The 26,627-nt window shown below is 37.3% G+C and overlaps 1 protein-coding gene across 17 annotated transcripts in view; it reads left to right on the top strand.

The window, feature by feature from the left end:
* The window catches only part of plekha7b (pleckstrin homology domain containing, family A member 7b), a 142,436-nt gene extending 126,629 nt beyond the window's left edge, over positions 1-15,807 (top strand). For 14 of the 17 annotated variants that reach the window (XM_067442922.1, XM_067442935.1, XM_067442925.1 and 11 more), the window contains 7 exons: positions 580-674; positions 1,995-2,204; positions 3,969-4,151; positions 5,352-5,485; positions 6,880-7,022; positions 9,538-9,696; positions 15,125-15,807. In XM_067442922.1, coding sequence (XP_067299023.1) covers positions 580-674; positions 1,995-2,204; positions 3,969-4,151; positions 5,352-5,485; positions 6,880-7,022; positions 9,538-9,680 — 908 coding nt within the window. In that variant the 3' untranslated portion in view covers positions 9,681-9,696; positions 15,125-15,807. Of the gene's footprint in view, positions 1-579; positions 675-1,994; positions 2,205-3,968; positions 4,152-5,351; positions 5,486-6,879; positions 7,023-9,537; positions 9,697-15,124 lie in introns of those variants that run through there. The other 3 variants (XR_010904956.1, XR_010904957.1, XM_067442926.1) reach the window with 3 other exon arrangements.
* Positions 15,808-26,627: the final 10,820 nt, after the last annotated feature.

Genomic DNA, 26,627 nt, shown 5'->3' with positions numbered 1-26,627 from the left:
GAACTTTCTATTCATCCTTTGTATATTGGTCTCCAAAAGAAGCCAAATGTATAAAGGTTTTCAAAAAAATTATAAACAGCACAATTGTTTCCACATTAATAATAATTAGTAATGTTTCTTGAGCACCAAATCAGTATATTAGAATCATTTCTGAAGAATCATGCTGCACTTTGCCATCACTTGAATAACATTACATTTTAAAATAGAATTTTGTTCTTATATGTCATAATGTTACTGTTTGTATTTTATTTTTGATAAATGCAGCCTTGGTGAACATAAGAGACTTCTTTTAAAGTATTACAAATTCTTACCAACCCCAAACTTTTGAATGTACTGTACATACTGTTGGACATTGTTAGCAGACATTAAAACAAAAACAAAAGAGAAAAAGTTCTTTAATAGAGTCCACAGGGCCAAAAGTGCCCATAGCTGATGAAACGTGCTTGCTTAATTGCGTACCTAGTGTGAACGTGATAGACTTAGCGGTCAGTGATAATGGATGATGTTTGAAAGTACGATCTCTCAGCTCAGAATTTGAGAGTATGAAAGAGTTGTCTAATCCAGTCCAACTTCTGTTAGGTTTGACTGGCTCGTCTTCAAGACTGAACCAATCATCAAACATTTCATCGTTTGTCACCCTCAGAAGAGGAATCACCACCACCACAAGCTTGAAGGTAGGAAACCAAACAAGTCCTGAAAGTGTCTATTGAGAGGCAGAGGGACATAAAGGGTCTCTCAAGGTTTGCTTTGGCAGAGCTGACAAGCAGCAGGTTGATTAGACGCAGCAGCAGTACAAACCGCTGAGCACATGAAATAAAAGCAGCCAGTGTGGGCTTGAGCCAGACTGTACTTTGCGAATGAGTTACTGCGGTAGTGTTGCCATGCAGACTGTGAACACAGTGTGTCTCCAACCCTAATGGATTCATGCAGAAAATGTTAACAGAAATGAGCACAGCAGAGCTGTGGACTCGTCTACTTAATTTTTCTTTTTCTCTTTCTGACTGTTTACACGCATTATTAACAACACATTATACAAAATCAATTAAATTAAATTGTTCTACAAAAAAACTATAATATAATTAAATGTACTATATTGTTCAAAGAAAGTTTTAAGAGAAAAGGTTTGAAGGAAAGTTTTTGAAAGTCTTTTGTTCACCAAGATAGGCAAAAAGACATTTTGGATGTTTCATTTACAAACTATGTTTCCTTTAGGTTTAAATAAGATTATGATCTGTCATGTTTTTTTTTGGCGCAATGTTTATGAACGCCACATTTGCCTGATGTGTAATTGTTCCCTTTATTTGATGTTCAAGATTGAGTTTAATTATAGTCTGTGTATTGATCATCTGTCCGTCTAGTCAGGAGTACATATGAAGATTTTTTTATTTTATTTCCCCAGCATTGTTTTTTGTTATTATCTTTTATTAAATGTTCTAGATGGACCTAAACTGGAGTCTGTGGACCGATTATTTGATTGTTCGATTATGATCATGATCACCTGAAGACCTGCAGTGTACTTTCTATATATAATTATTGAGAAGTAAAAAGTAAAATTGTCACACCGACGAAGGCAAAGAGCCGACACGTTTGTACATTTTTTTAAATCTGCTGTTAATAAAATATTTTTAGAGTAGAGATTTTTTTCATATTTTGGTACTGACATATAGGTCTAAGCACCAAATTAGCTGGGAGAGTATGGTGAGTGCTTTAATTGCGTTTATTTGATAAAAAATACAGGAAAAACATTGTATACAGTTTATTCCTGTGATGGTAAAGCTGTATTTTCAGCATCATTACTCCAGTCTTCACATGATCCTTCTGAAATCATTCTAATATGCTGATTTGCTGCTCAAGAAACTTTTCCTATTGTCAGTGTTGAAAACAGTTGTGCTGCTTAATATTTTTGAAGAAATAGTGATACATGTTTTTCTCCACACTGTTGCTATGGTGCGGTTTCTTTCAGCATTATTAACACATCATCTTGTGTCTCCAAGGAGAGACCAAAGAGTGCCTTGGAGCGGCTATACTCTGGGGAGATCGTGCAGCAGCGCGGCCGCATGAGTGCCGAAGAGCAGCTGGAGAGGATGAAACGTCACCAAAAGGCTCTCGTACGGGAGCGCAAGAGGACGCTCAGCCAGGGCGAGCGGCAGGCCTCCACATCTCGCGCTTCCGCGTCCAGACCCGTGTCTGCAGACCTAGGATCAGTACGTTAGAGCACAATTCAGCTATTTACACTATTTTGATGGAGAACTGTAAGATTTGGCGTTAATGCGATCAGCATTTTAAAAAAAATTGTCAAAATTCAGCACAGTGTTTGCCGCAGGTAAGTGGGTATGTCGGAGGTGTTGGAAGGAGACATGAGAGATTATATGTTGTCAGGCCACATATATGGGCTAAAGAATAAGAAGTTATACTATTTGCCAATGAAAGACGTGGATTGTGTTTAGAGGTTTATTAATGGAATCTGATTCGCTATTGACTCATTACAGGTTCAAAATGTTCTAATGACTTGTATAAGTGTTTAATTTGGGACATGGATCTCAATGGAGCAGCTCATCTGGGATAGTGAATCAAAGTAGTGTGCTTTTACTTGGGGGTGTTTGAATTGGCCAAATCCAACACTAACATCAAAATGCTATTTTAACCTCTATAACAATAACCCAATGCTCAAAGTTATGGGAAACAAGGTCTGCTGTATTTGTGGACTCATATACTATAACAAACTTTCAAGCACAAGCTCTCAAACCTTTTAGCTGTTCATCACTCAAGCATAATAATTATCGCATAACTAAAGTGTGAAACCAGACTATATTGTGCTTACCTCACTCATGCATTTTTTGTTTTATACTAATTTCACCAAATTTCACTTTTCACATCCGGCTTTCTAATAAGAATTCTTCCTAAACCTGCAAAATAATTTTCCTCACAACATTTGGGTCTGACTTGGGGCAGGTGATGGCCTTCTTTGTACAGAATAAATATTTTATGTTTGTTGATTTAAAAACAATTTAATTTTAATTTAAAAAACAAAACAAAAAACATGACTTGGTTTAACTTAAAAAAAAAAAAAAACATTTATAATATTGCTCTTTGTTTTACCAAAATGTATTTGAATGTGTACACCATGAATTGCCTGGGTGATGTATGAATAAGTGTTTATAATTGTACTGAACATGTTTTTTAATCACTTGTACGGTCATAATAATTTAACAGCGAATTGTAGCATAATTTGCCAAGAGAAAATCAATTGCACAGCTCTGCTTTCCTCTCTTTTTTGTAGATTTTTGCACATAAGAAAATAAACACTGCTAGTGAGAAAAGCAAAAGAAAGAAAGTAATTGTTCTTTTTCTGTCAACTGTGAATGTGAAACCGCAGTTTATTTCACGACACACTGATTTATTTTCTTTCCAGTAAGCACAATAAAGCCTGGGAATGAAGCATGTAAATGAAGTCGCAGATGGAGCCTTTTATTGCGACTTTCTGGGTCTGCAGGAGTGCTATACTCTAAGGTTTGAGAGCTTGAACATGAGACGCTTCAGACGCAATCACTCCAAACATTTTTACATGGTACAGAGGTACAGGAGCACACCGGGACAATATATAATTATGCTCATGGTTGCAGTTTAACAAAGTTTTGTGTGTGTTGCTTTTGTGCAGGGCTCTCCTCTTTAAACTTTTCATTTCATGTGAAGTATGAATGTTGGACGTAAACTGATATGTGGAGCACAGAGGTCATTTGGCTTTAATAGTATCTACGGCTCAGGGAGGTTTGGGAAAAAACCCATCTTCTTAGTTAAGATCTGTCACAGTATGATCTCTTAAGTATGACATAGTGTAATTGTAAATGTTTTTGTATACTTTTCTTGTCCTGTAAATCAGGAGAAAAAACGAAATGCGTGTCCTGACTTGGGTGTGTGTGAGGTCTAGATTGGCGGTCTCAGGGCTCTGTGTGTTTGTGTGCCTTCAGTGGAGGAGAGAGCAGGACTTTGATTTGCAGCTATTGGAGCGGGCCGTGCAGGGTGAGGAGAGACCAGTCGAACACAAAGAGAGACAGCGCTCTCGCTCAGACGAATGGCTTACTCTGAGCAGCACACCCATGAGAGAGCTGGATCTGGAGCCTCTGGACTACCAGCTGGACCTCAGCAAAGAGGTTAACCACACATACTACTTATAGGGATGATTCCCCCATAAAGGAAAATTCTGACACCATTTCCTTGTGCGGATCAGAAAATGTTCAGTAACCATGCACTTGTGTTGAATGCAGAAAAAGTTAATGTTAAAATCTCATTTTCTGTTTCACAGAAGAAAGTCATCTAGGTTTGAACCTACATGAGTAAGCCACATTCATAACAGAATTTTCCTTTTTGGGTGAACTATCCTGATTATAAAGGGCAAATCTCAGTGACAGTTGTAAGTACAATTGAATGTTAAAGTTACATTATACTTCAGCAATTTATTTTCCACATTTGATAGTTTCATACTACACATAATGAAGTTTTTTACAAGAATGGAAAATTAATAAAGTAAAGAAATGATTAAAGTCCCCCTGTCGTCAATAGTTTTATAAATTGAAACTCATCTTTGATCATCAAAATGGCATATTTAATTTAACTTAATGCATTAAATTAGCTTGAATGTAACTATACAACCGTGCGTCATTTAATATACACGGTTCCATGAATATGCAAATGAGACCCGCCTCCACTCACTCACACAGACTCATCTGCAGGTCGATGCGTCTCAGAATGGTAATGCGTTTTATGTATTGTTCCCTATTATGCCGGACACATTACAGTAATTAATATGATTAGGCCTTTGCTTGACTACATTATCAAACTAATAATGTGATGCTAATGTTACACAAACCATGTTCTCATATGCCATCTCAGAGTCAGACAGCTGCCTTCTAAAAAATCAGTATCCTTCATCCTGACATCGTAATATACATCATATACATAATTCGCCCGCTATATTGCTAAATGTACCTGATTTTTCATATCAACAGAAAAATATACCGGGATTCTCTGGATTCTCTTTTGACTCCTCTGCTTCGCAGCATAGTAATGATATGCTAAAGCCCGTCCGCACATTGACGTGATTGGTTACAAGGTAGTTTGTGATTTAAGAAACATCAGTGATATCAAAGCATCTTTTTTTCACTGCAGTTTTAAGGAGAAAATACTTTGCACATGGTTTGTCTTCAAGCCCATTAAAAACACCACATAGTTAAATAAATAACATTTTGAATGCTTGATTTTCACCACAGGGGGTCTTTAAACATAAAAGTTTGGATGATATATTTCGGAATTAAGTGATTGATGGTGTATGTTTTGTCTCAATGCCTGTATAGTTGTCAAAGCCTCAAAAGGTGGCCATCCCTGAGCGTTATGTGGACCTGGATCCAGAGGAGCCCCTCAGCCCTCAGGAGATGGAGGCCCGGCATCGTAAAGTGGAACGAATCAAGAGCATCCTGGCTAAATCCAGGTACTGACAAGATCAGACTCATTTACCACAGCCACTCTTATAATCACCTTTATAGATGCTTTATTGCCATTATATAGACTAGCATTAAACAATTTGCGGTTGGTAAGATTATTTTTTGTATGTTTTTGAATTTAATTAAAAGTCGCTTATGTTCACCAAGGCTGCATAAATTTGATCAAAAATACAGTAAAAACTAGCCTAACAAAGCCAGACCCACATCAAGATGTTTGGTCTGGAAACTCATCATTGACAGGGCTCAATCCGTACGGCGGGATAAATGGTTGTCTTTCAAACTCCATCTGCCCGCGATAGAATAGCGCTACAACCAACCAGAGCAACGAAGATGAAGCAGAAGGTGAATGCCGTATCCGGTCAACAAAACTCCGAACACATCTTCCCTTCTTAAGAATGATTTCAGTGCCGTTCTTTTCTCAGAGAAAAGCCTCCAAGTCTTCCAGAGTCGCGGTCAAAGCTGATTCGAAAGACCGGCGTTCGCCAGTTTCTGTGTTTACTAGAAGCACGCAAACGCAACTCGGCCGTCGTCATTATGGCCCCGCCCACCGACTCTATGCACGATGTGATTGGCCCGGCAAGAGTTAGGCGAATACAGCTCAGAAGGGTATTGAGAGTTGCTAGACGACACTCGCGGGCAGATTAAATTTGCTGCCGCTAGGGTGCGTCTAGATTTCTATGCTAAGTAAAAACAGTAATATTTTGAAATACTATTACAGTTTAAGACAACATTATTTAAATATTATTTAAATATTGTTTAAAATGTGATTTTTATGTGAGTTTTGTTTTTGCAAAGATGAATATTCAACAGACTCAGAACTCAAGAACTCTATAGACTCATATTCAAGATCTTTCAGACATCAATCTAATATGCTGGTTTTATTGCTAAATAAATATTTCAATTAATTTCCCTTTTATTGTCATTACTTAAACTATAACAATTAGTTAGCGAACCTTACGGTGCATCCACACATAACTGCACAACATCAATAGATACTGTATAACTATGACACAATAAGTATAATACATTTCAATACAATAACTTTGGCAACTGAAGTAAGGTATTGCATGTAAAGACATTGCACATCATTATCTTGCAGTGGCCCTATAGACAATTTGTGCAACTGGTATTTCTTATTATCAGTGTGTTAAACTCATGTGCTACTTAATATATTTGTATGATTTATCACGATTCATTGATGAATAGAAAGTTCGAAAGAAAAGCATTTATTTGAAATAGTAATCTTTTATAACATTATAAATATTTTTACTCTCTTTTGATCAATTCAATCCTTGCTGATTAAAAGTATACTGACCGTAAAGATGCTTACACTTTGTTCAATCTGGTGCACCTGTTTTTTTTCTTTGTGTGTGTACGCAAGTGTCCAGAATATACCTTCTCCAGCAGCAGTAGACAAGCCAGTGCTTCCGGATATAGACTCTGCTCTACAAGAGCAGGAGAGAATCATCACCATGTCCTATGCCTTAGCATCAGAGGCCTCACTCAAGAGCAAACAAGTGGCAGGTAAACGAACCAGGAGGATTACTGTTCTACCCAGTGAATCAATCTCCTCAAATGACTTGTATCTTGCCAATACACTCCATATTCTATGAGAGCACTTCCTGTGTTTTGCATTTACTGTATATTTCTATCAGTTAGTAACCCTGTGAAAAGCACAAATCATGATAAATGGCAAGTGCAAGGACGGCGAGTTAAGAGTACACAATATATGTTGAGACATGCTGAGGAAGATGAATGAGAAAAGCCCATAATAATCATACAATCCTCATTACACACCCGTATGACTGCTGGAGCTCCATTTGAATAGATTGAATAGAATTTCAGATATGGTCTGCAGTACAACTTGACAGTGCAAATACTCAGGGAAAAGGTCAAGGTAAACGGGAAGAAAACACTTCAGAAACAGTTATTTGTAATTCTAATCCGACAGTGCCTATAGAAGTTCTTAAACAATCATACTGACGACTCGAGAATAACTGTGAACGTTCTGAGAAACGGTCCACCCCGTTTCAAAACATCGGCAATGGAGGCGTGATGAGGAAGAAGAAAGTGCAAAGCCAAGCCTATCAACCGCAACGTTAATAACTGAACATTATTCCTTATTAGCGCAGATCTGACGAGTAAAGATGCTTGCTAATTGGGAGACATGTCGGATCTTTCAGGCTGGGAGGAATCTCTTGATGAGGCCATTTTTTTCAGAGCCGATCAATGACCCAGTTGAATATGCACTAGGGCTTGTTCACTCTGCATCCCGTGGCAGCACTTTGAACATCTTTCTGAAATGGCATAAAAGCACACCATCGTTTCATCTTTACTTCTTACAGAGGCCTCACTCACTCTGGCAGGTCTAACCTTCAGACTGGGAGCAGCGTGTCTCTCTTAGTCACACAGATTTGCAGTCAATTCGTCCTGACGTGATGGATCATAATGTGTAAGGCAGTATGGTGTAGTCAACAATTATCACAGTATTTCCATTGGAGAACATGTCAGAATACCTTATGTGAGGAATCTCATATTTGAAGGCAGATCTGGGTTTTGATCACCCGCTGCATCTTTGTGCATTTATTTTGAGTTTATGAGTGCATAAAAAGACTAAAATCAGTCAGAGCTGTGGCCTGTAAGCAAAGAGTATGTGTATATATATATAACTTGTTGGCTTGTGACATCACCTGTTTCCACTAACCCTCTTTGCAATGGTGTTTTATATTATGTCTGTTCTATCGCTAGAAATGGAAGAAAAGGCAATAACATTTAGCTGCCTACTGGTCCAAAGGTGGACTACCAGCTAGAGCAGCCAAGGTCAACCTGGTTAAACTGGTAGACCATCTTGGTTAAAGGAATAATTTGACAAAAATGTAAATGTACTCACCCTTATATTGTTCCAAACCTATATGACTATTTCTAATGAGGAGGAGTTGGTGCCTGTGGGGCACTTGGGATATTATGTTTTAAAAAGGATGCAAAAGCACCATCAAGGTGATCCATGCAACTTTTGTGTTATATATTTCTAATCTTTTGAATTTAGTTAGAACTGAATTCAACGAGTTGAACTTGACAACCAGATCATTCGGTTTGGTTAACTGAAAATGCAGTAGTGTTGAGAAGTTTTTGATCATTTGGATTTTTTAAATGGTTTTTAAAGAAATCTCTTGTTCACCACGGCTGTATCTTTATATATATATATATATATATATATATATCTATATATATATATATATATATATATATATATATATATATATATATATATATATATATATATATATATATTAAAATGTAATTTATTCCTTTGAGGGCCGAGCTGAATTTTCAGCATAATTACTCCAGTCTTCAGCGCATACGATCCTTTAGAAATATTCTAATATAATGATTTGGTGCTTAAGAAACATAATAAGCAATGTTGAAAACAGTTGTGCTGCCTAATATTTGTGTTGGAAACCCTGATAAAAATTTTCAAGATTCTTTGAATAAAGTTTCCGACAAACGTTTATTTGAAATAGAAACGAAAATGTTTGTAATAATGTAAAAGTCTTGTTTGGTTATTTTAATGCATCCTTGCTGAATTAAAGTATTAATTATCTGGCTAAATCTCATGAATGTGCCAGTGAGAGCTAATTTGTCAGTAACTAGCTAACTAACCAACCTGTTCTTCACATAAAGTCATTGTATTGTTTCACAAGACTGCATTAGGCCTGTAAATCATACAGACCATTTTAGTGGTGCTTTTGCTTCCTTCTTAAAAGCAAGCTCAACCAGTACAGCTCATTGTTTAAAAGGTCACCCTTTGTGTTACATTAAAGGTTTTGGAATGACATGAAGGTGAGTATATGAGGAAAAAAAATGTTTTGGGGGGAGGTGAACAATCTTTTTAAGTTTCACCGCATTGATGATCACAGACCATTCTTTTACACACAACTAGCTGTTTGTAGTGTGTAGCAGCAGTTAACTATTTCACTAGCTCTCTGTTTCACTAGCTCTCTACCTCCTGTACACCCCTCTGTTCCTGTTTCTGCTTTAGCCTCACCGCCGGTTAACAGTCCCACCTCACTCCCTCAACCTCCACCGCCTCCTCCTCTTCCTCCCCCCGCTCCTGTTGCCGTCTCTGCGGCTCAGTCTGCTCCCCCTCCCCTGAGCAATGGATTTCACTACACCTTTGTCTAATCAGAGAAAAAACAAAGTAAGAACTAACCATTTAGCACGCTAATGTGCTTTTGCTAATTGTTCTGTGTGTGTTTGACACCTCTGCATGCTGCATGATTGTGCTTCATCAGGGCTTGTGCTGTAATAGTAACTTCATGAGTAGTGTAGATTCGCCCCCCTCTAACAACTGCCTCCACATCTGGAGATAAAGAGGTGTGTAAATTGTATGCAAATTGGCTTTTTTCTGTTGATAAGCCTGAAAGGCCATAAACAAATGCTGTCTTTTGTGAAATGTTTATAATTAAGACTCTGGGAATCACGGAGGCAGCACATATCGTTGTGTTGCCAAACACCACTTGCTTTGCCATCTGCAATCTGCAAAGAGCTTCGCCATTTGGATGTCTATGGCTGTAATAAAGAACAGAATATGTGTTGTAAAAAAAAAAAAACAACACAAAAAAACAGATCTTCATCTTTGGCCACTTTAGATGCAGTTTCAGTGCAGTTCATGAAAAAGCATGGATGGCACACTTTCACCTGTTTTGTGTGTTCTGCTTACCAGCATGCCCTAAATCAGTGCATTGTTTTATATACGAGGCAGTGTCTACAAATACAGTACACTTTGGGTTCCAATACTTTTTTTTAGTTGTTACAGGCTTAAATATCTTATTTGTCCTGAGAACTCTCAGATAAACCACTACACTGTAAAAATATTTAAAGAATAAGTTACCTGGTTGCCTTAAAATTTTTAGCTCATTGAAATTAAAAACGTGAGTTAATACAATTTTAAAAAAAAATTAGAATCGACAACCTTTATAAAAATATTATCAAAATATTTTGCAAGCGTATTTGGGTAATTGTGTGTGTTTTATTTGTGATGACGCAGTGAAAAATGCCAAATTGTGCATTTGGAGCATTCATTTTCATGATTTTTTATGTGGATCAGATACAATATTATTAATTAATATTTATTAAACCAATTTCCTTCATTGTATCAACTCAAATTTTTTATTTCAATATACTCAAAATTAAGGCAACCAGGTTACTTACTTTTTTAAGTGAAACCAACATTTTTTACTGTGTATCTAACAAAAATGAAACTAGCATTAATAGTAAATAATTTTACCTCATACCTAAATAAGTCTTAAAGCAGGCAATGTGATTAAAAAAGAAGTGATAATTCAAAATGATATTTGTAAAAATTGCTACATTTGTAGTCAAAAATGCTTATCAAATAACTCTACCTCTCAGGAACACTTTAATATTGGGAACATGTATTCATTATTAACTATGACTTTTGCCAATAAGCTCCTAATTTACTGCTTATTATTAGTAAGGTCTTTATTTTTTAAGTATTGAGGCCTGTTTTGTACTTTATTTGTGGACTGTATCATGATTATAATATACAAGAGATTCGAGTCACCTCATAGCTGTGCATTTTATACATTTGTTAGCCAGTCCATTTAATCACTGAATGCCTGAGCTGCCTGTGTTATTCTGCTGTTTCAGCAGCATTTGAATGAAATTGAGCTGCATGTTGCATGTCATGCACATGCACATTTTAAGTCTGTTTAAAAAAACTTTGTCTTTATGTAATATGCTGCAGAGAAAGAAGAAGAGTGGAGAGTGTTTACCTGTCTGCTATTTAGTAAGGTAATCAGGGGCGGATCTAGAAAATGATTAAAGGTTGGTAAGGGTGTTGAATGATGACTGTGAGGGGTGGCAACACCAAAGCAAACAAGCATTCAATCATCTTTACTTGAAGTTAAACAAGTTGTCTTTACACGTTGTTCCAAAACTGTATCAGTTTCTTTCTTCTGTTAAACACAAAAGGAAGATATTTTAAATAATGTTGGTAATCAAACAGTTGACGGTAATCATTGATAGTTGGAAAAAATTCTATGGAAGTCAATGACTACCATTAATTGTCTTCTTTTGTGTTCAACAGTAAAAAGAAACTTGCACAGGTTTGGAACGTCATGAGGGTAAATAATGATGACAGAGTTTTCATTTGTGGGGGAACTATCCCTTTAATCTATACCATCATCTATACTACATCTACTATAAGTAAAATCAAAATATAATCACAAGAGGCAATCGTCAGGGTCCAAGCACCAATGGCCCATGTGAATGATTAGCTAAGAAATTAAAATGAATCTTACGTTTTTTACAAAAAAACTCCAACTTGAATCTTCACAAAATTTCAGGGATTGATGAGAGCAAAGAAAAGAAACAGAAAGAAGCTACTTTAACAGAGGACGCGACGCGTGAATATTTTTTTACGCGAAATTGTATGTAGGCTAGCTATATAATAAAAAATAATAACATATTGTATAAGTTATATTAATAGTGTGGCTCCTTGTATTTGAAAAAGTATGGGCTTTCACCTGAGTTATTTCAACCTCTCACAATCTACACTATTCTACCCCACCCTGTAAAGACCCCTCTTCTCTCTCTCTCTCTCTCTCTCTCTCTCTCTTTCTCTCTCTCTCTCTCTCTCTCTCTCTCTCTCTCTCTCTCTCTCTCTCTCTCTCTCTCTCTCTCTCTCTCTCTCTCTCTCTCTCTCTCTCTCTCTCTCTCTCTCTCTCTCTCTCTTACTGTTAGATTAAATAAGTAAAGAAAATACTCCTAACTGTTGTAAGGCATATGTGGTGTAAGTGTGGACTTAGATCTAAATTAAGACGTATCACGTTATAGGATTAAATTTAAAATGAATGTGTACCTAACATATGCAATGGGAAACTTTATCTAAAGCATTTATGTTAAAACCCTTTTTTATTATTATAATTTTTTTTCTATATTATGTATAGCTTGCCATTTAAGAAAAAGACATACAATTATCTTGCGGTCTATGCAAAGTTCAATTCATATTTAATGATCTATCAGCATTTCACAGACTTCTATGTACACAAATGATATAAAACTGTACTGTCAGTACACCATAGTTATACAACTAAATCAATGCATTAGTTTCCATAAAAAAAGAAAACCTATAGAAAAGCATTAGGCTTAAAACATTCCTCATTCTATTGAGGACAAGGACAACATTAATATCACAACCTTCTTCTTTCAGTTTAAATGGCTGATAGTTTCGAATTTGCAGTTAGCATCATAAATTTATTAGACATCCAGTTTACCTTTGGTGCTTGGAGCTAGACTTGGGTAAACCCAGCCTGATCTGCCAGCGATTTGATTTCGCCCGGTAACTCAGTCTGGAAACCTGCGCATTCATTGCTTCTGTTACACTTTTGCGGGAACCAATCACAGACTGGCTTATCCACCTGGCACGCTATTGGTGGGTTTAACACGATGACAGATAGAGAAGCGATGGGTCATTGCCAGTTGATCACGTCGCTTGTGGTCTGATTGGTTGAAGGACTATCTAATTGCATACAGAGTCATTTGAATAATGCTCGTTTATCACGCCTCTTGTGCAGTAGAAAATGCAGAGCAGACTCACCAGACCAATGTTCAATCTTAAATTGAGCTTGGTCTGATGATAGCCAGACAAGCTTGGACCCCTAATAACAAAATATATTTTTTTAAATCAAACCTTTCTCCACTCATGGTTCAGCACGCACTTGCACTGCGTCTCAAATCTGAGAACGCACACGCATCCACAAAATGGTTTGTAGAAAATAACGTATAAAACAGAATTAGCTTTATGTATGTTTCTGTTGATGTATACACATTATGGATACCCCTAAACTTTGTTCAGTGCAAATGCCATTTACGCTATCATCACCCGGGTGTTGATAGCACACTAGTGAGACCTGAACAGCATGTTGCTATCTGTTTAAACTAAACTCATTTAAGCCATGTCAATTTAAACATTAAAGTGCGAGAAGACATAAAAGAGAACTCGGGAGTTCGTTGTATTAAGATTTGTGTGTGCACTGTGCACTCATGAGTATTCCAAAGCGTTTAACATCGAAAGCCACATCTCAGCGCATGTATACAGTATCAGTGTACTGGATTGGTACATTTGTCTTAGTGACAGCAGCCTAATATTCCTGCAGTTTGTTTTTAATGCTATTTAAACTGCAGAAGACAAAGGAAATCACTCACTGCTCTTGACTGAATAGATTGTATAACTTTAATAATGATTAAACTTTATACAGTAAAATATTTAATTTATACAGTGAAGATTATATGCTATGTTATTTTATATTTGATCATTCAATTTCTGTACCTGAAAAAAACATTTCTGCACTGTTTATTTTATTTGTATTTTTTGCTCTATTGTATTTATTCGTGCTGTTGCTTGTAGTTTGATTATTTCTTTTTTTTGTTATTTTTATTTGACATTTATAGGCCTCTTTTCCCTAACTGTACCGTACTGAAACCGTGCCCCTAAAACCGTGATAAAAACTGAACCGTGAGTAATTTGAACTGTTACACTCCTAATATCCAGGGTCTATTGAACACATAAACACATTCTAAATGTATCTGAACTCGTTGGTACGTACGTAGAGAAGGTTTATTAATATTATGTAAGCTACTTGAATGATATACAGTATAAATCAAGTTTTTGTGCATAAAGTTTAAGAGCAACAACACTTTTGAATTTGCTAGAAGGAACTGCCAAAATATCAAAAAGCTCTGATTTCTTAACAGAGGTGGAAATTTCTGTGTGGTATTACAGAAAGTCACCCAAAACCACAACCACATAGCAACTACCTAGCAACACTTGAGCCACAACCCAGAACACCCATCTGTTTGTCTATCCTGACCTTCAAACTATTTTAAATTAAGAAGAGTCTATGTCAAGTCAACATAAAGTTTGTCTTTTTGAAAAATGTCAAGATAGTTAAGATTAGATTCTTACCTAACTCTTCTATTAGTTTCCGTGATCAGGGTTTACTTATTGGTTTCATTTTATTTAGTTGGATGTCAAATATATCCTATTAGGGTACACGTCGCAGGTCAAAGTAAATTTTGAGAAGCATCGTGGAAAATAATACTGTATGTATATATAAATACTAGAAAACTTGTTTGTGAATTGGGCTACTATAGTGTTTGTGTTTCTGACTTACCATAAATAACCAGATCATAAGTCATATCTGTTAATGAAGTTTTCTTGCCATTTTTTCACGGTAGATATTTTTTGTGTCACCACATTAAAGCACAGCTGATAAAACGTGGTACAGAAAACACTGCGTTAATTTATATTTTATACTGGGACAAATCTGGGGTTGCAGCGCTTTTTCTTAGGGTGGCACCCCGGTAGATCCGCCCCTGATGGTTATGCTTGTGTGTTATTAAAAAAGAGGCAGTTACTTTAAAAAGGTAGTTGAGTTTAAGAGACTAAGTACTTGCAACTATCTTCATTTCAGCACATTGACAGATGTGTTAATTTAGTACACCCTTATTTGTTGGTCCTTTTCTCTCAAGTGTATTGAATTATTTAGTTTTTGCTTTGTTTCTTCACGTTTGACATCTCTTACTCTTTATCTCTTTTCTAGCCAAAGCTGTGTCTGGATATTGAGGTGCTGTCACGTTCTGAAAACCGCACTAGTGGTGGACAAACTTAAACTCTGCTTATCGAATCACATCACTCACATTTAGAGATGACTTTAGCCCACTTTTGGACTCACGTGGGAACTCACTTCTGAAATGCATTTTTGTAGAGCTATTATTTGATATGGACTTTTTGCTGTGGAAACTGCTGTGCATATGCTGTACAAGATCTAACCATGATTACCCAGATATAGAGAGCCATTTTATACACATTATTGCACTTTTAATATGCACCGTATTGTAGAGAACATTTAAAAGCTCATGTTTTACTTCTTAAGGCAAGATGGAAGTCTGGATGGATTTCAGTTCAGTAATGACAAAAAAAGTATTATACATGTGACGCATTATGAACATGAAGGGTACAAAAATGTCAAGTGTCGATTGTATTTTGTCAATTCAGATGATATTCTTACACCAAATCACTTGAAATATTATTTTTATGTATCCAGCACTGCCAGTTTCCAGTTAGCTTGCCAAATGCATTTTATTTTTGCTGACAAAGTTAGGGGGGAAAAAATAACACAAAATAATATTTTCAGACTGGATTTGTGGGAAAGGGATTGTGGAGGAATATGCCACATACTTTTTTTTTTTAAAGAAACTGTAAATATTAAAGATATTAACAAGCTATTGGTCTTTTATTTTGTTTGTGTTTTCAATTAAAGGAGAGAGAGAGATAACAATTTCTTTTATTAATAACAAAAAGAGATAACAAAAAGTCTTCACATTCAGCTTGTTGTCAAATGGAGGTTTTGCATTTGCATCACATTCTCCAATCTCAAAGAGTAATATGAAATGACACATTTTGTGAATATCTTCTGATCTCACCTTGTGTTTTATTCCTCACATATTCAGTTAATAAAAATAATAAAACATAAGGAAATGAAGAGAACCTTAATTTTGAAATTCCTTTTCCAACTTTGTTGCCTTTTTTTATTTTACATAGAACAAAATGATTGCCCGTTAATGTGCTCTCATCATCACTTCAAGGATTTCCTTTCAAATGTGCATTAAGTGTTTTGACCTCTATATGCTGTATAGGTTACAGAGATAACAATTTTAACATTTTAATTTCAATACCACTTTCTACATTTGATCATCATTTATTGTATAATTTATTTATGAAATGCTGATCAAAAATGTAGAAAGCTTTGTAACATTAAAATGGTTATACAGTCTCATTCTAAGGGCCCTATTTTAACCATCTAAGCACATGGTTTAAAGCGCAATGTGCAAGTGAACTTAGGTCATGTCTGAATCCACTTTTACTTGTTCAACAACGGGAAAAATGGTGGGGGCACCCGGCGCATGGTCTAAAAGTGTTGTCCCTGTTCTCTTAATGAGTCATGGGTGTGTTTTGGGCGTAACAATAAACCAATCAGAGTCTCATCTTCCATTCCCTTTAAAAGCCAGTTGCGCTTGCACCATTACGGATTCGTTATTCACATGGCAGGATTTTTCAACTGAATCCTTCTCCAGAGAGAAATCCTTTCATTTTTGATATGCTGCTGCGCATCCCTGTGTGTGTAATAAGCAGAGTGTACGTGCGGTGTGAACCCGCTATTTAAACAACATTGCGCAGGACGTGAAAATGAAAACGGCCCCACTTAATATTAGGTGTCCATAACTACTATGTACTTACATCAAAAACATTTAGTTAATTTTGTATTGTAGAAAACTAATTTTGAGGTGGGATACGGGTAAAGTTAAAGGATAGGGTTGGGTGTAAGGAAAGGGTCAGCAGTATAATTATAAATGTAACTACAGAAATTAATTACATGGAGGTAATTTTAAACATGTAAGTGCAATGTAAAAACATGCATGCACACAATAAGTGCATAAAATCAAAATGTTAGTACATAGTAGTTAAGGCCACCTAATATAAAGTGGGTCCATGATAACTGCGTCGGGCTGAAACTAGAAAAAAAAAACACTTGCGCCGTGCCTAGCGCTGCATTGCGCCGGGTGTATTATAGGGCCCTTAAATGTATTAGAGAAACATTAGAATACATTTAAGATTTAGACTCCACATTTTGCTGATTCAGCAGCACTTTTGTCTATATTTTAGTGAGTTGGTACGAATACCACAGCCATTAAAAAGCATCTTTTACATGATGGTTTCCTAAGACTCTCTTGATTGGACTTTTTTTGAGTCATAGTGTGAGTGGGTCTGCATGACTGTTTAGGACACTTTGTGTTGCAGCCCTCGAGTGAGATCTTTATCTGTAATTGGAGAGTAATTACAGTCTCTCCAGTGCTGTTTCTTGTTCTTTGAAAGCACCTGTGAGACATGCAGCTCCTCCCATAGCTCCACAGCAGGAGCTGCCACATCTCACTGCATCTGATTAGAAGTGAGAGGTGGGCTAGTGTGCGTGTGAGTGTGTGTGCGTGTGTGGCATTAGAGAGCCTGGTGGGCATGAGTTTGATCACATCCGCTTTTCTGCTTATTTTGCAATAAGCGTGCTGTTTTTCCTCCTTCAGCAGAAATCCACCCAAGACCATCCACAGAGAATTGTGGCATTTCCATTTATTGATGTTTGGCTGCTAATTCATATACATCTGTTATTCCGCACTCTGGATTTCAAAGAGAATAAGAAAAAACCCATTATGCAAATTCTGTCCTGTTCTGTTAAACGCACAGAATGTCTCGAGCACTAATGCCGCACAAAATATTTCACACTCGTTCAAAGAAGTTTAAAGACGCGTATGTAAGTACGCCTACAACTGTATTTAGTCGCTTTGTCATCCAAGGATTCTGTGACATTGAGTGTTTGAAAAACATTTAACCTTTGTTCAATCCAATTCATTTGAGTATCTACTGCGTTATTCCATATCGAAGTTCTAGCCTGTCACAGGTTCTATTGTGTTGATGTAATTCAATTCTTGGATGAATATGTGGTTATTTAGAATAGAATAGATGTTCCTTGGAAATGCAGAAGGAATGCTGTATTTAAATGTGAATACTGTAAATGTCCTTCATTTGAATGAATGAATGATAGATTGAAGAGATGGGGGTGGTGGGGGGGTGCTCTTTATTCACCGCCCAACCAACTGTAAAAACTCTCAAGAGGATTGTGGGGATTTTCAGCAATAATGTCCATGGCAAGAGCTGTAGTCATTGCCAAGAATCATTTACAAATATGCAGTTGAGTATAGACTATTTGTCAATATTGACATGAATCTGGGTGGTGTTCTCTCCACAGTACTACTCCAAATGCTCTCTGGTGAATTGGAGGCGACTGTTTACTAAATGTCTAGAAGTGACTGAATTAATTAGCTTAAAAACTGTGTGCAGCATTCTCCATAAATTTGTCAAAACATGATGTGTTTTGGAGTGGCTCAAATGATTCCATTCTGTAAATGGCCACCTGTTTCAAAGTGAAATCTGAGCTGCCGGAGCGATTTTTAACTATTCTGACCTTGTCTTAAGAATGAACGCTATGTTGACCCTGGAGTTTGACAGTTTGACGTAAAGCTCTGCTTTTTGCTTTTTTGAATCGAGGCTGACAAAACTCTAGTCATTTATTCCGCATTTACAGTGCACAAAACAAGCCAAAGTGCATTTAGTATAGTGAAAAAACACAGATGGTCCTGTAAGGTCAAAGTCACAATGCAAACCATGAACCTAGTGTGATATATATATATATATATATATATATATATATATATATATATATATATATATATATATATATATATATATATATATATAAACTACCTGTCACGATTTTTTGTGTAGGATATAAACTCACAGAAACGAGGATGCAAAGGAGACAGGAACTTTAATATTAAAACTCAGGAGACTTTCACACATATAACCGTGAGCTTTAGTACACAAAGCAAATGAGATTAACAAGGTGATTGACCAGACACAGGCGAATGACATTACAAATAGTCTGACTGGGGTAAACTGGGTCACAGAGACTGAACTAAAAACACAATGAAACCAACATAAATGTAACACTAACATTGAAAAGGCCATTTATACTTTTTAATGTTTTTGAATGAAGTCTCTTATGTTCACCAAGGCTGCATTTATTTGATCAGTACAGTTAAATCAGTAATATTGTGAAATATTATTTTAAAAAACATTTTTATTTGAATAATTGTATGTATTTTATTCCTGTAAAATTATAATATTTCACAATATTACTGCTTTCACTGTATTTCACTGCTCCAACAGTAGCCACATTCGTGTAGCTGTGCATTTACTGAATGAGCCCTGTGCAACTGTACGTCCAACTGATTGCATCTTATCTATGCATCATATTTTTATTCTTTTAGTTCTTGCTATATTTAATGAAACCTTTTGTATGATATATATATATATATATATATATATATATATATATATATATATATATATGTATATATATATGTATATATATATATTAGTTCTTGCTATATTTAATGAAACCTTGTTTGTAGTATGTATATATATATATGATTATGTTATCATTATTATTACTTTTTTTCTTCTTTTTTTCCTTTTCTTTTTTACATATCCTTGTTTTAATTTTTGGTTCAGATTTTATTTATTTTTGGTTAGGGCTGTCTGGTCAGAAAAGTTGAAAAAATTGGAAAGTGTGACAGAGAGTTTACGTACACACAGACGTGAGTGTGAGTCACCAGGTCCTTTGGTGGCTTTCGGCAATACACCAGCCTGCATCCGAGGCAGAGGGTGGGTGATAACTTCACTCTATTACGGGGTTGGAGGAATCCGCTCCATTGAGGGCTCGGAGTGGCACTGGAAGCCATCAGAGGCAGAAGGTGTCGGGAAAAACTCCTCTCTATTGAGGTCATTAGGAAGCTGGCTTGCTTTATGTCTCTTCTATTCAGACAGTGGAGCCCCAAATGAAGTAATTCAGGTAGTCAGGAATAGTAGTTTAGCCTTTATCTAAATACAATTGTTATTTTTATTTCTTATGCATATTTTGTTATGTTATCATTATTTTAATACCTTTTCTATGTAAAGCACTTTGTATTAACATGAAATGTGCTATATAACTGAAGTTGCCTTGTATTGATCAAATAAATGCAGCGATAGTGAATGTAAGATTATTTACATTTACATTATTTACGTTTATTTACGCAGGTGGCATGTAATTGATTGCATATAAAGCACTGTATTGAAGAAATGTTTCACATTAGAGGAAAAAAAAAAAAACATCCTTAGCAGGGGGGGACTGATCTTCAGGAAACTTTGTGGTGGGATAAAGAATCTCTGTCTGGTGTCTCTAACTCATTTCAGTTTCTCTCCATTCCCCAAAGCTCCTCCAGACTGGAGGAAACAGTGTAACGGGTCACACTGTAGCCAAGCCTGTATGGGCGCATAGCATATTGAGCAGTAGAAGAAGCCACATTGTTACATGCCACATTATGCGGCCTGGCAGTTAATGATTTGCACGCGCCCTATCTTCACTCTCTGATTTCCTTCCCCTGACTCTTAGATGTGAAGGAACATCACAGATTCACTATGATATCCATTGTGTGCACCCAACAAATGATGTTCAGCTGTGAAATCACAAATTCACTCCTTTCTGGAGCCATCCACGTCTCTCCGGTTGCTAATAATTCAAAGGCGCACAATTACCGTGTTTTAAGACTTTGTGTTGTCTCGACACGGCATTCCCAACACTGCAGGGATCCTCATAACGTCTGCATCTGACTTATGCATTCACCTAAGGGAGGCTGAGTTTCTAATACAAAAGGTACTTTGAATCCAAAATGGTATCTTATGCTCTTTTATCACCATTGATTTACTATCTATATTTTTGGTGAGAGATGCTGAATAATTGAGGAGGTCGGCTCAACATCATTCAGTGTTCTTTTATACACATTCCTGCATATCTAACAGAAGAATAGATAAAACTGGAACAGAATGTAGGCGGATAATACCTCAGAGTCCTGCCACATCTTCAGTAGTACTGCAGAGCAAAGATTTACTCACGATCTAAAATGTCAAGCCGTCTTTGTTTGTTCTCGACAACAATAAAGATGTTAATATTGGCGTTCTGATTCAAACAAGCGAACAAGATGAGAGAGAAAACGTAATGGTTCCAGACAAACGATTACCTCTGCATGCGTAGAAGTGTGCACTACAAAGCAATGAAACATTTCCCTAAATGCCTGGCATTTACAATACCTACAGTGAATTGGGCTTTTTGTAAACATAAATGAGGTAAATGTCCTTGGGCTTTTCAGTTGATCCAACAGTTCTTTTAACTTCAGGAAGCCTTTTTTGCTGCACCTCTCACATCAAATTAAAGCGAAGCACTGTCTCAAGGCAGAAAAACACAACACTTCGGTTTTGTTTTCTTGCTGTGTTTGCGAAACCTGCCAATTAATCTTTGATGAAACCATTTAATGAGGCTCACCTAAAGCTTCTAGCGTTTTCCACCAGCTCTGTGCTACGTGTTTCTTAAGGGGGTTTTAAATGGGATGGGAAGTTCACCAGCACATTTACCCTCAGCCAAACAAAGACTGCGGGTTGCTGAATTGAAAATTGTCTTCCACGCTCAATATTAAAAGCCCTTACATCAAAATTAACTTCAGGAGTATTGGAATGTTTATGATATATCATGTATTATTCACAATTAACCGTTAACTCTGTTGTGGTGTTAGAAATGCAATGTTTGAACCTTGAATCTGCATTTGTCAGATCAGAACCACAGGGCGAGTTGATTTGTCCCAATGTAAAACTTGGACGGAAGTCTTGCACCGTTGGTGTTTGATCAAAGTCAAATCAAATCCGAAAGTCTCGACGGGGAATCTGGGACGTAGTCATTTAGATTTGCATTTATGTAGATTTACACTAATTGGAAAGAACATATTCATAAACCGTCCTAGAGTAAAGAAGCTGAAGCTCTCGGTCATGATGTAATTAAGAGCATGTAGCTTTCTTTCATTTAAACGTTTAATTAATCAACTGTTCCTTGTTAACTTAAAAGGAAATTATAATACTAATAAAAACTTTGATGAAATGTAGAGTGACAAGTAATATTTAGGTCAGCAAATGAGAACAGAGCGTCCCACTTTGCAGTTCCAAATGGGACCGGGGTGATTTGCATGTATGCAAATGAGGCATATATTAATTACATAACTTTACTGTAAAAGTGCAGTACTTCCTTGGCTGTTCTTGCTTTCAGAGATTATGGCACTTACTGTATTGTGGAGTATGTGGAAGATGGAGCGCTCTTTCCTCCGACTCGGTGACAAAGCTGTTTTATGTTTGACCTTGTAGATTTAAAATGACAGCTTTCAAAGCACTCTTATGCCATTATTCACTTGCATTGTTACCTTACACAGAGACTGTGCTTACAGAACAAAATCGACATGTTGTTAAAGAAGTCTATTTTTTTAAAGGGCATTAAATTGTTACTTTAAAGAACTCCTTTACAAGAAATGTCTTGGAAATGTAACTTACTGTCGGTGTTGGGAAGTAACTAGTCACGTGTAATGACAAAATATCGAATAATTTACAGTTACTGAGAAAAATGTAATTAAATTAGTTACTTATGAATGTGTATATTACAAACTGGGAATATATCTGAATATTTTCTGTAAAAAGCAAGAATATGTTGAATAAAAGGAATTCGTTGCTTTGCCTGTTTTGTGCACAATGTGTCCTGCCATTTAAAGGCAGTTTAGTAAGCTATTTTGATCAATCCACATTGGCGCTGAAAGCTTTAGCCTTTAGGCTATGAACAGTCTGAAAGTCTCCACCATGGTAAGTGATCAAATGTGCCCTAGTGCTGGACATTTTTTCAAGAATCATTTCATGAAGAAATCAGAAAAGGGTGCAAATAGTGCAAAATATGTTTGCCAACTATTAAAATGCTAACAACTTGGAAGGTTTCTATCGAACCCGAGAAAGCATCTCAAGTGGATAGTTTGTTCCGTTTTGATTTTTGGTTTGTCCTATTTTGACCTGAGCACATGGTCTGAAGCACATGGTGCAGGTGCACTTAGGACATGTGCCAATCCACTTTTATTAGTTTAACAACAGGAAAAAAAGGTTGGTGCACCTGGTGCATGGTCTAAAAGGGTTGTCCCTATTCTTTTAATGAGTCATGTGTGTGTTTTGGGCATAACGTACAATAAACCAATCAGAGTCTCATCTCTCATTCCCTTTATAAGCCAGTTGCACTTGCACCATGGCGGATTTGCTATTTACATGGCGGAATTTGCAAGCGAAAAGACTGAATGCTTCTCCAGAGAGGAATAATTTTATTTTTAATATATACAAATTATTGTGTGCTGCTGCTCATCCCTGTGTGTGTAATAAGCAGACCAGCACGCCCATGGGCGAACAGATGGTGCATTTGCTATTTAACCAACACGCTGCTGGACGTGGAAAAGATAACTGTCGGGCTGAAATTAGCAAAAAACAATTGAGCCTGGTGTCGCATTGCACTGGGTGTACACTCTAAAAAATTCTGAATAAAAACAACCCAATGTGGGGGTCAAATATGGACTAACCCAGCAGTTGGGTTGTTTTAACCCAGCGATTGAGTTGTCTTAAGCAAATATTTAACCCAGCCGCAGGATTAAAACAACCCAATCGCTGGGTTAGTCCATATTTGACCCAACATTGGGTTAAAACAACCCAGCATTTTTTAGAGTGTATGATAGGACCCTAAACAATATTTTAGGTGCAATAGAACTTTTGTTTTTGTTTTTTAAGAAAAGGAAAATAGAAAACAATACCATGCATGTTATGACAGCTACACTGGAGTCTGGATTGCCAATGAGTATGAAACTATGTTCTTGCTTCTGTTAGTGAGAAATCAACATTAGGTCTTGTGTGGTATAATGTTTTCCCTTCACGCACACAAAGTGGTAAATAGAATGGTATGCAAATTTTTACTTTTTTTATGTATCAGTAAAAAAAAAAATATATATATATATATATATATATATATATATATATATATATATATATATAATTTTTTTTTTTTTTTTTTTTTTTTTTTTTTTTTTTTTTTTTTTTACTATAGTATAATATTAGATCTAGAAACTAAATACAACTATCTCTATTTTTTAGAGGTTAACCCTGCCTGGTTTATATGCTTGAAAATTATAAAGAGGGAAAATAAAACATTCATTAGAAATTTAGAAAAGTAATCAAAGGTAATCAGTTACATTAATCAAGCATTCTACATTAGTTTAGGCAGGCCATGCAGTTGAACTCCGCTGTCAGCTGACTGGCAAAATTCCAACCCATCAGCTGATCCAGTTTCTATGCACTCAATTGGCAACTCTCAACAGGACACCTCACTTAAGAGCAGCTTAAGTTCAGCTTCCACTGCACGCTCCTTTGCAACCACCTCCACCCCAGCTCCTCCTTAAATTGTGTTTAACTTAATGTCATTCTGTTTTATTTGATGCATGCTCGGATTTATGCTGCCCTCAGTTAAAAAAAAAAGTGAAGTTGTCCCAAGAAGCTTCTGCTGTTCCCAGTCTTGGCTTTCTATTGAGCTCGTGAAAAATATTTTGAATTTAGAAGAGAGCCATATTGCCAGTTGTAAATTTAACAAACTAAGCCAATAAGAAGTTAACCAAATGTTTGTCTATGGTGTTGACCTGCTTGAACTTTAATAAAGTCATTTAAATAGTTACACTACGCATTACATTTTCAATAGGGTAACTTGTAATATTTAACTGTAACCTATTATATTTCCACCTTCCCAACACTGCTTCTTATTAAACATCTTCAATTTATAGATTTATAGATTATTTATACAATTATTTTCTGGTTAAACTCTTTGATTTACCTTAAAACACTAGATGGAGCACACTCCTTATGCTCCTTTTGCGTGGGAATACTAGTAGAAAAAACGCAAACAAAAACATTCTGGCAAACCGTTCGACGCCTCAGGTGGGGGAAGCAGTGCCCTACCAACACTGTTTACAGTGGAGATGGGCAGCTGTTGACCTCAACTGGGGATATCGGTGGAAGGAATACTTTGAGGATCTCCTCAATCCCATCAGCATGTCTTCCATTGAGGAAGCAGTGACTGAGGACTCAAAGGTGGACTTGTCCATCACCCGGGCTGAAGTCATCAAGGTAGTTAAAAAGCTCCTCAGTGGCAAAGCACCGGGGATGGATGAGATCCTCCCTGAGTACCTCAACTCTGAATGTTGAGAGGCTGTCTTGGCTGACACGCCTCTTCAGCATTGCATGGCGGTTGGGGAAGTACTTCTGGACTGGCAGACCGGGGTGGCATTCCCTCTTTTTTTAAGAAGAGGGACCGGAGAGTGTGTTCCAACTACAGGGGGATCAAACTTCTCAGCCTCCCCGGGAAAGTCTATGCCAGGGTACTGGAGAGGAGAATTCGGCCGATAATGGAACCTTGGATTCAGGAGGAGCAATGTGCTTTTCGTCCCGGTCGCGGAACACTGGACTATACAATTTCTAGGATGCTGGAGGGTTCATGGGAGTTTGCCCAACCAATCCCATGTGTTTTATGGATTTGGACAAGGCATTCAACTGTGTTCCTCGTGGCATCCTGTAGAGGGTGCTCTGGGAGTACGGGGTCTGGGGCCCCCTGCTTAGGGCTGTTTGTTCCCTGTATGACCAGAGCAGGTGCTTAGTACATGTTGGACTCTGGCAGGGCTGCTCTTTGTTACCGGTTATGTTCATAATTTTTATGGACAGCATTTCTAGGTGCAGCGAAGGGTTGGAGAGTGTCCAGTTTTGGGACCACGCGATTTCGTTGCAGCTTTTTGCGCATGACGTTGCCGTGTTGGCCTCCTTAGACCAGGACCTTCAGCGTGCACTGGGACAGTTTGCAGCCGAGTGTGAAGCGGCTGGGATGAGAATCAGCACCTCCAAATCTGAGGCCATGGTTCTCAGTCAGAAAAGGGTGGTTTTCCTACTTCAGGTTGGTGGAGAGTTTCTGCCTCAGGTGGAGGAGTTCAGCTATCTTGGGGTCTTGTTTACGAGTGAGGAAAGGATGGAACGGGAGATTGACAGATGGATCGGTGCAGCTTCTGCAGTAATGCAGTCGATGTACCTGTCTGTCATGGTGAAGAAGGAGCTGAGCTGTAAGGAGAAGCTCTTGATTTACCGGTCAATCTACGTTCCTACTCACCTATGGTCATGAGCTGTGGGCCATGACTGAAAGGACAAGTTCCTGGATACAGGCGGCCGAAATGAGCTTTCTCCACAGGGTGGCTGGGCGCTCCCTTAGAGAGGTTGAGAAGCTCGTCACTCGGGAGGAGCTCAGAGTAGAGCCGTTGCTCCTCCACATCGAGAGGAGCCAGCTGGGGTGGCTCGGGCATCTATTTGGGATGCCTCCTGGACGCCTTCCCGGGGAAGACCTAGGACATGCTGGAGGGATTATGTCTCCTGACTGGCCTGGGAACGCTTCGGGGTTTCCCCTGGAAGAGCTGGAGGAAGTGGCTAGGGAGAGGAAAGTCTAGACGTCTCTGTTTGGACTATTG

This window comes from Pseudorasbora parva, chromosome 1 (genome assembly GCF_024679245.1).
Source record: "Pseudorasbora parva isolate DD20220531a chromosome 1, ASM2467924v1, whole genome shotgun sequence".
Lineage (NCBI taxonomy): Eukaryota > Metazoa > Chordata > Actinopteri > Cypriniformes > Gobionidae > Pseudorasbora > Pseudorasbora parva.
The sequence above is the reverse complement of the archived record's forward strand: the minus strand, read 5'-3'. Positions and strand labels throughout refer to the sequence as shown.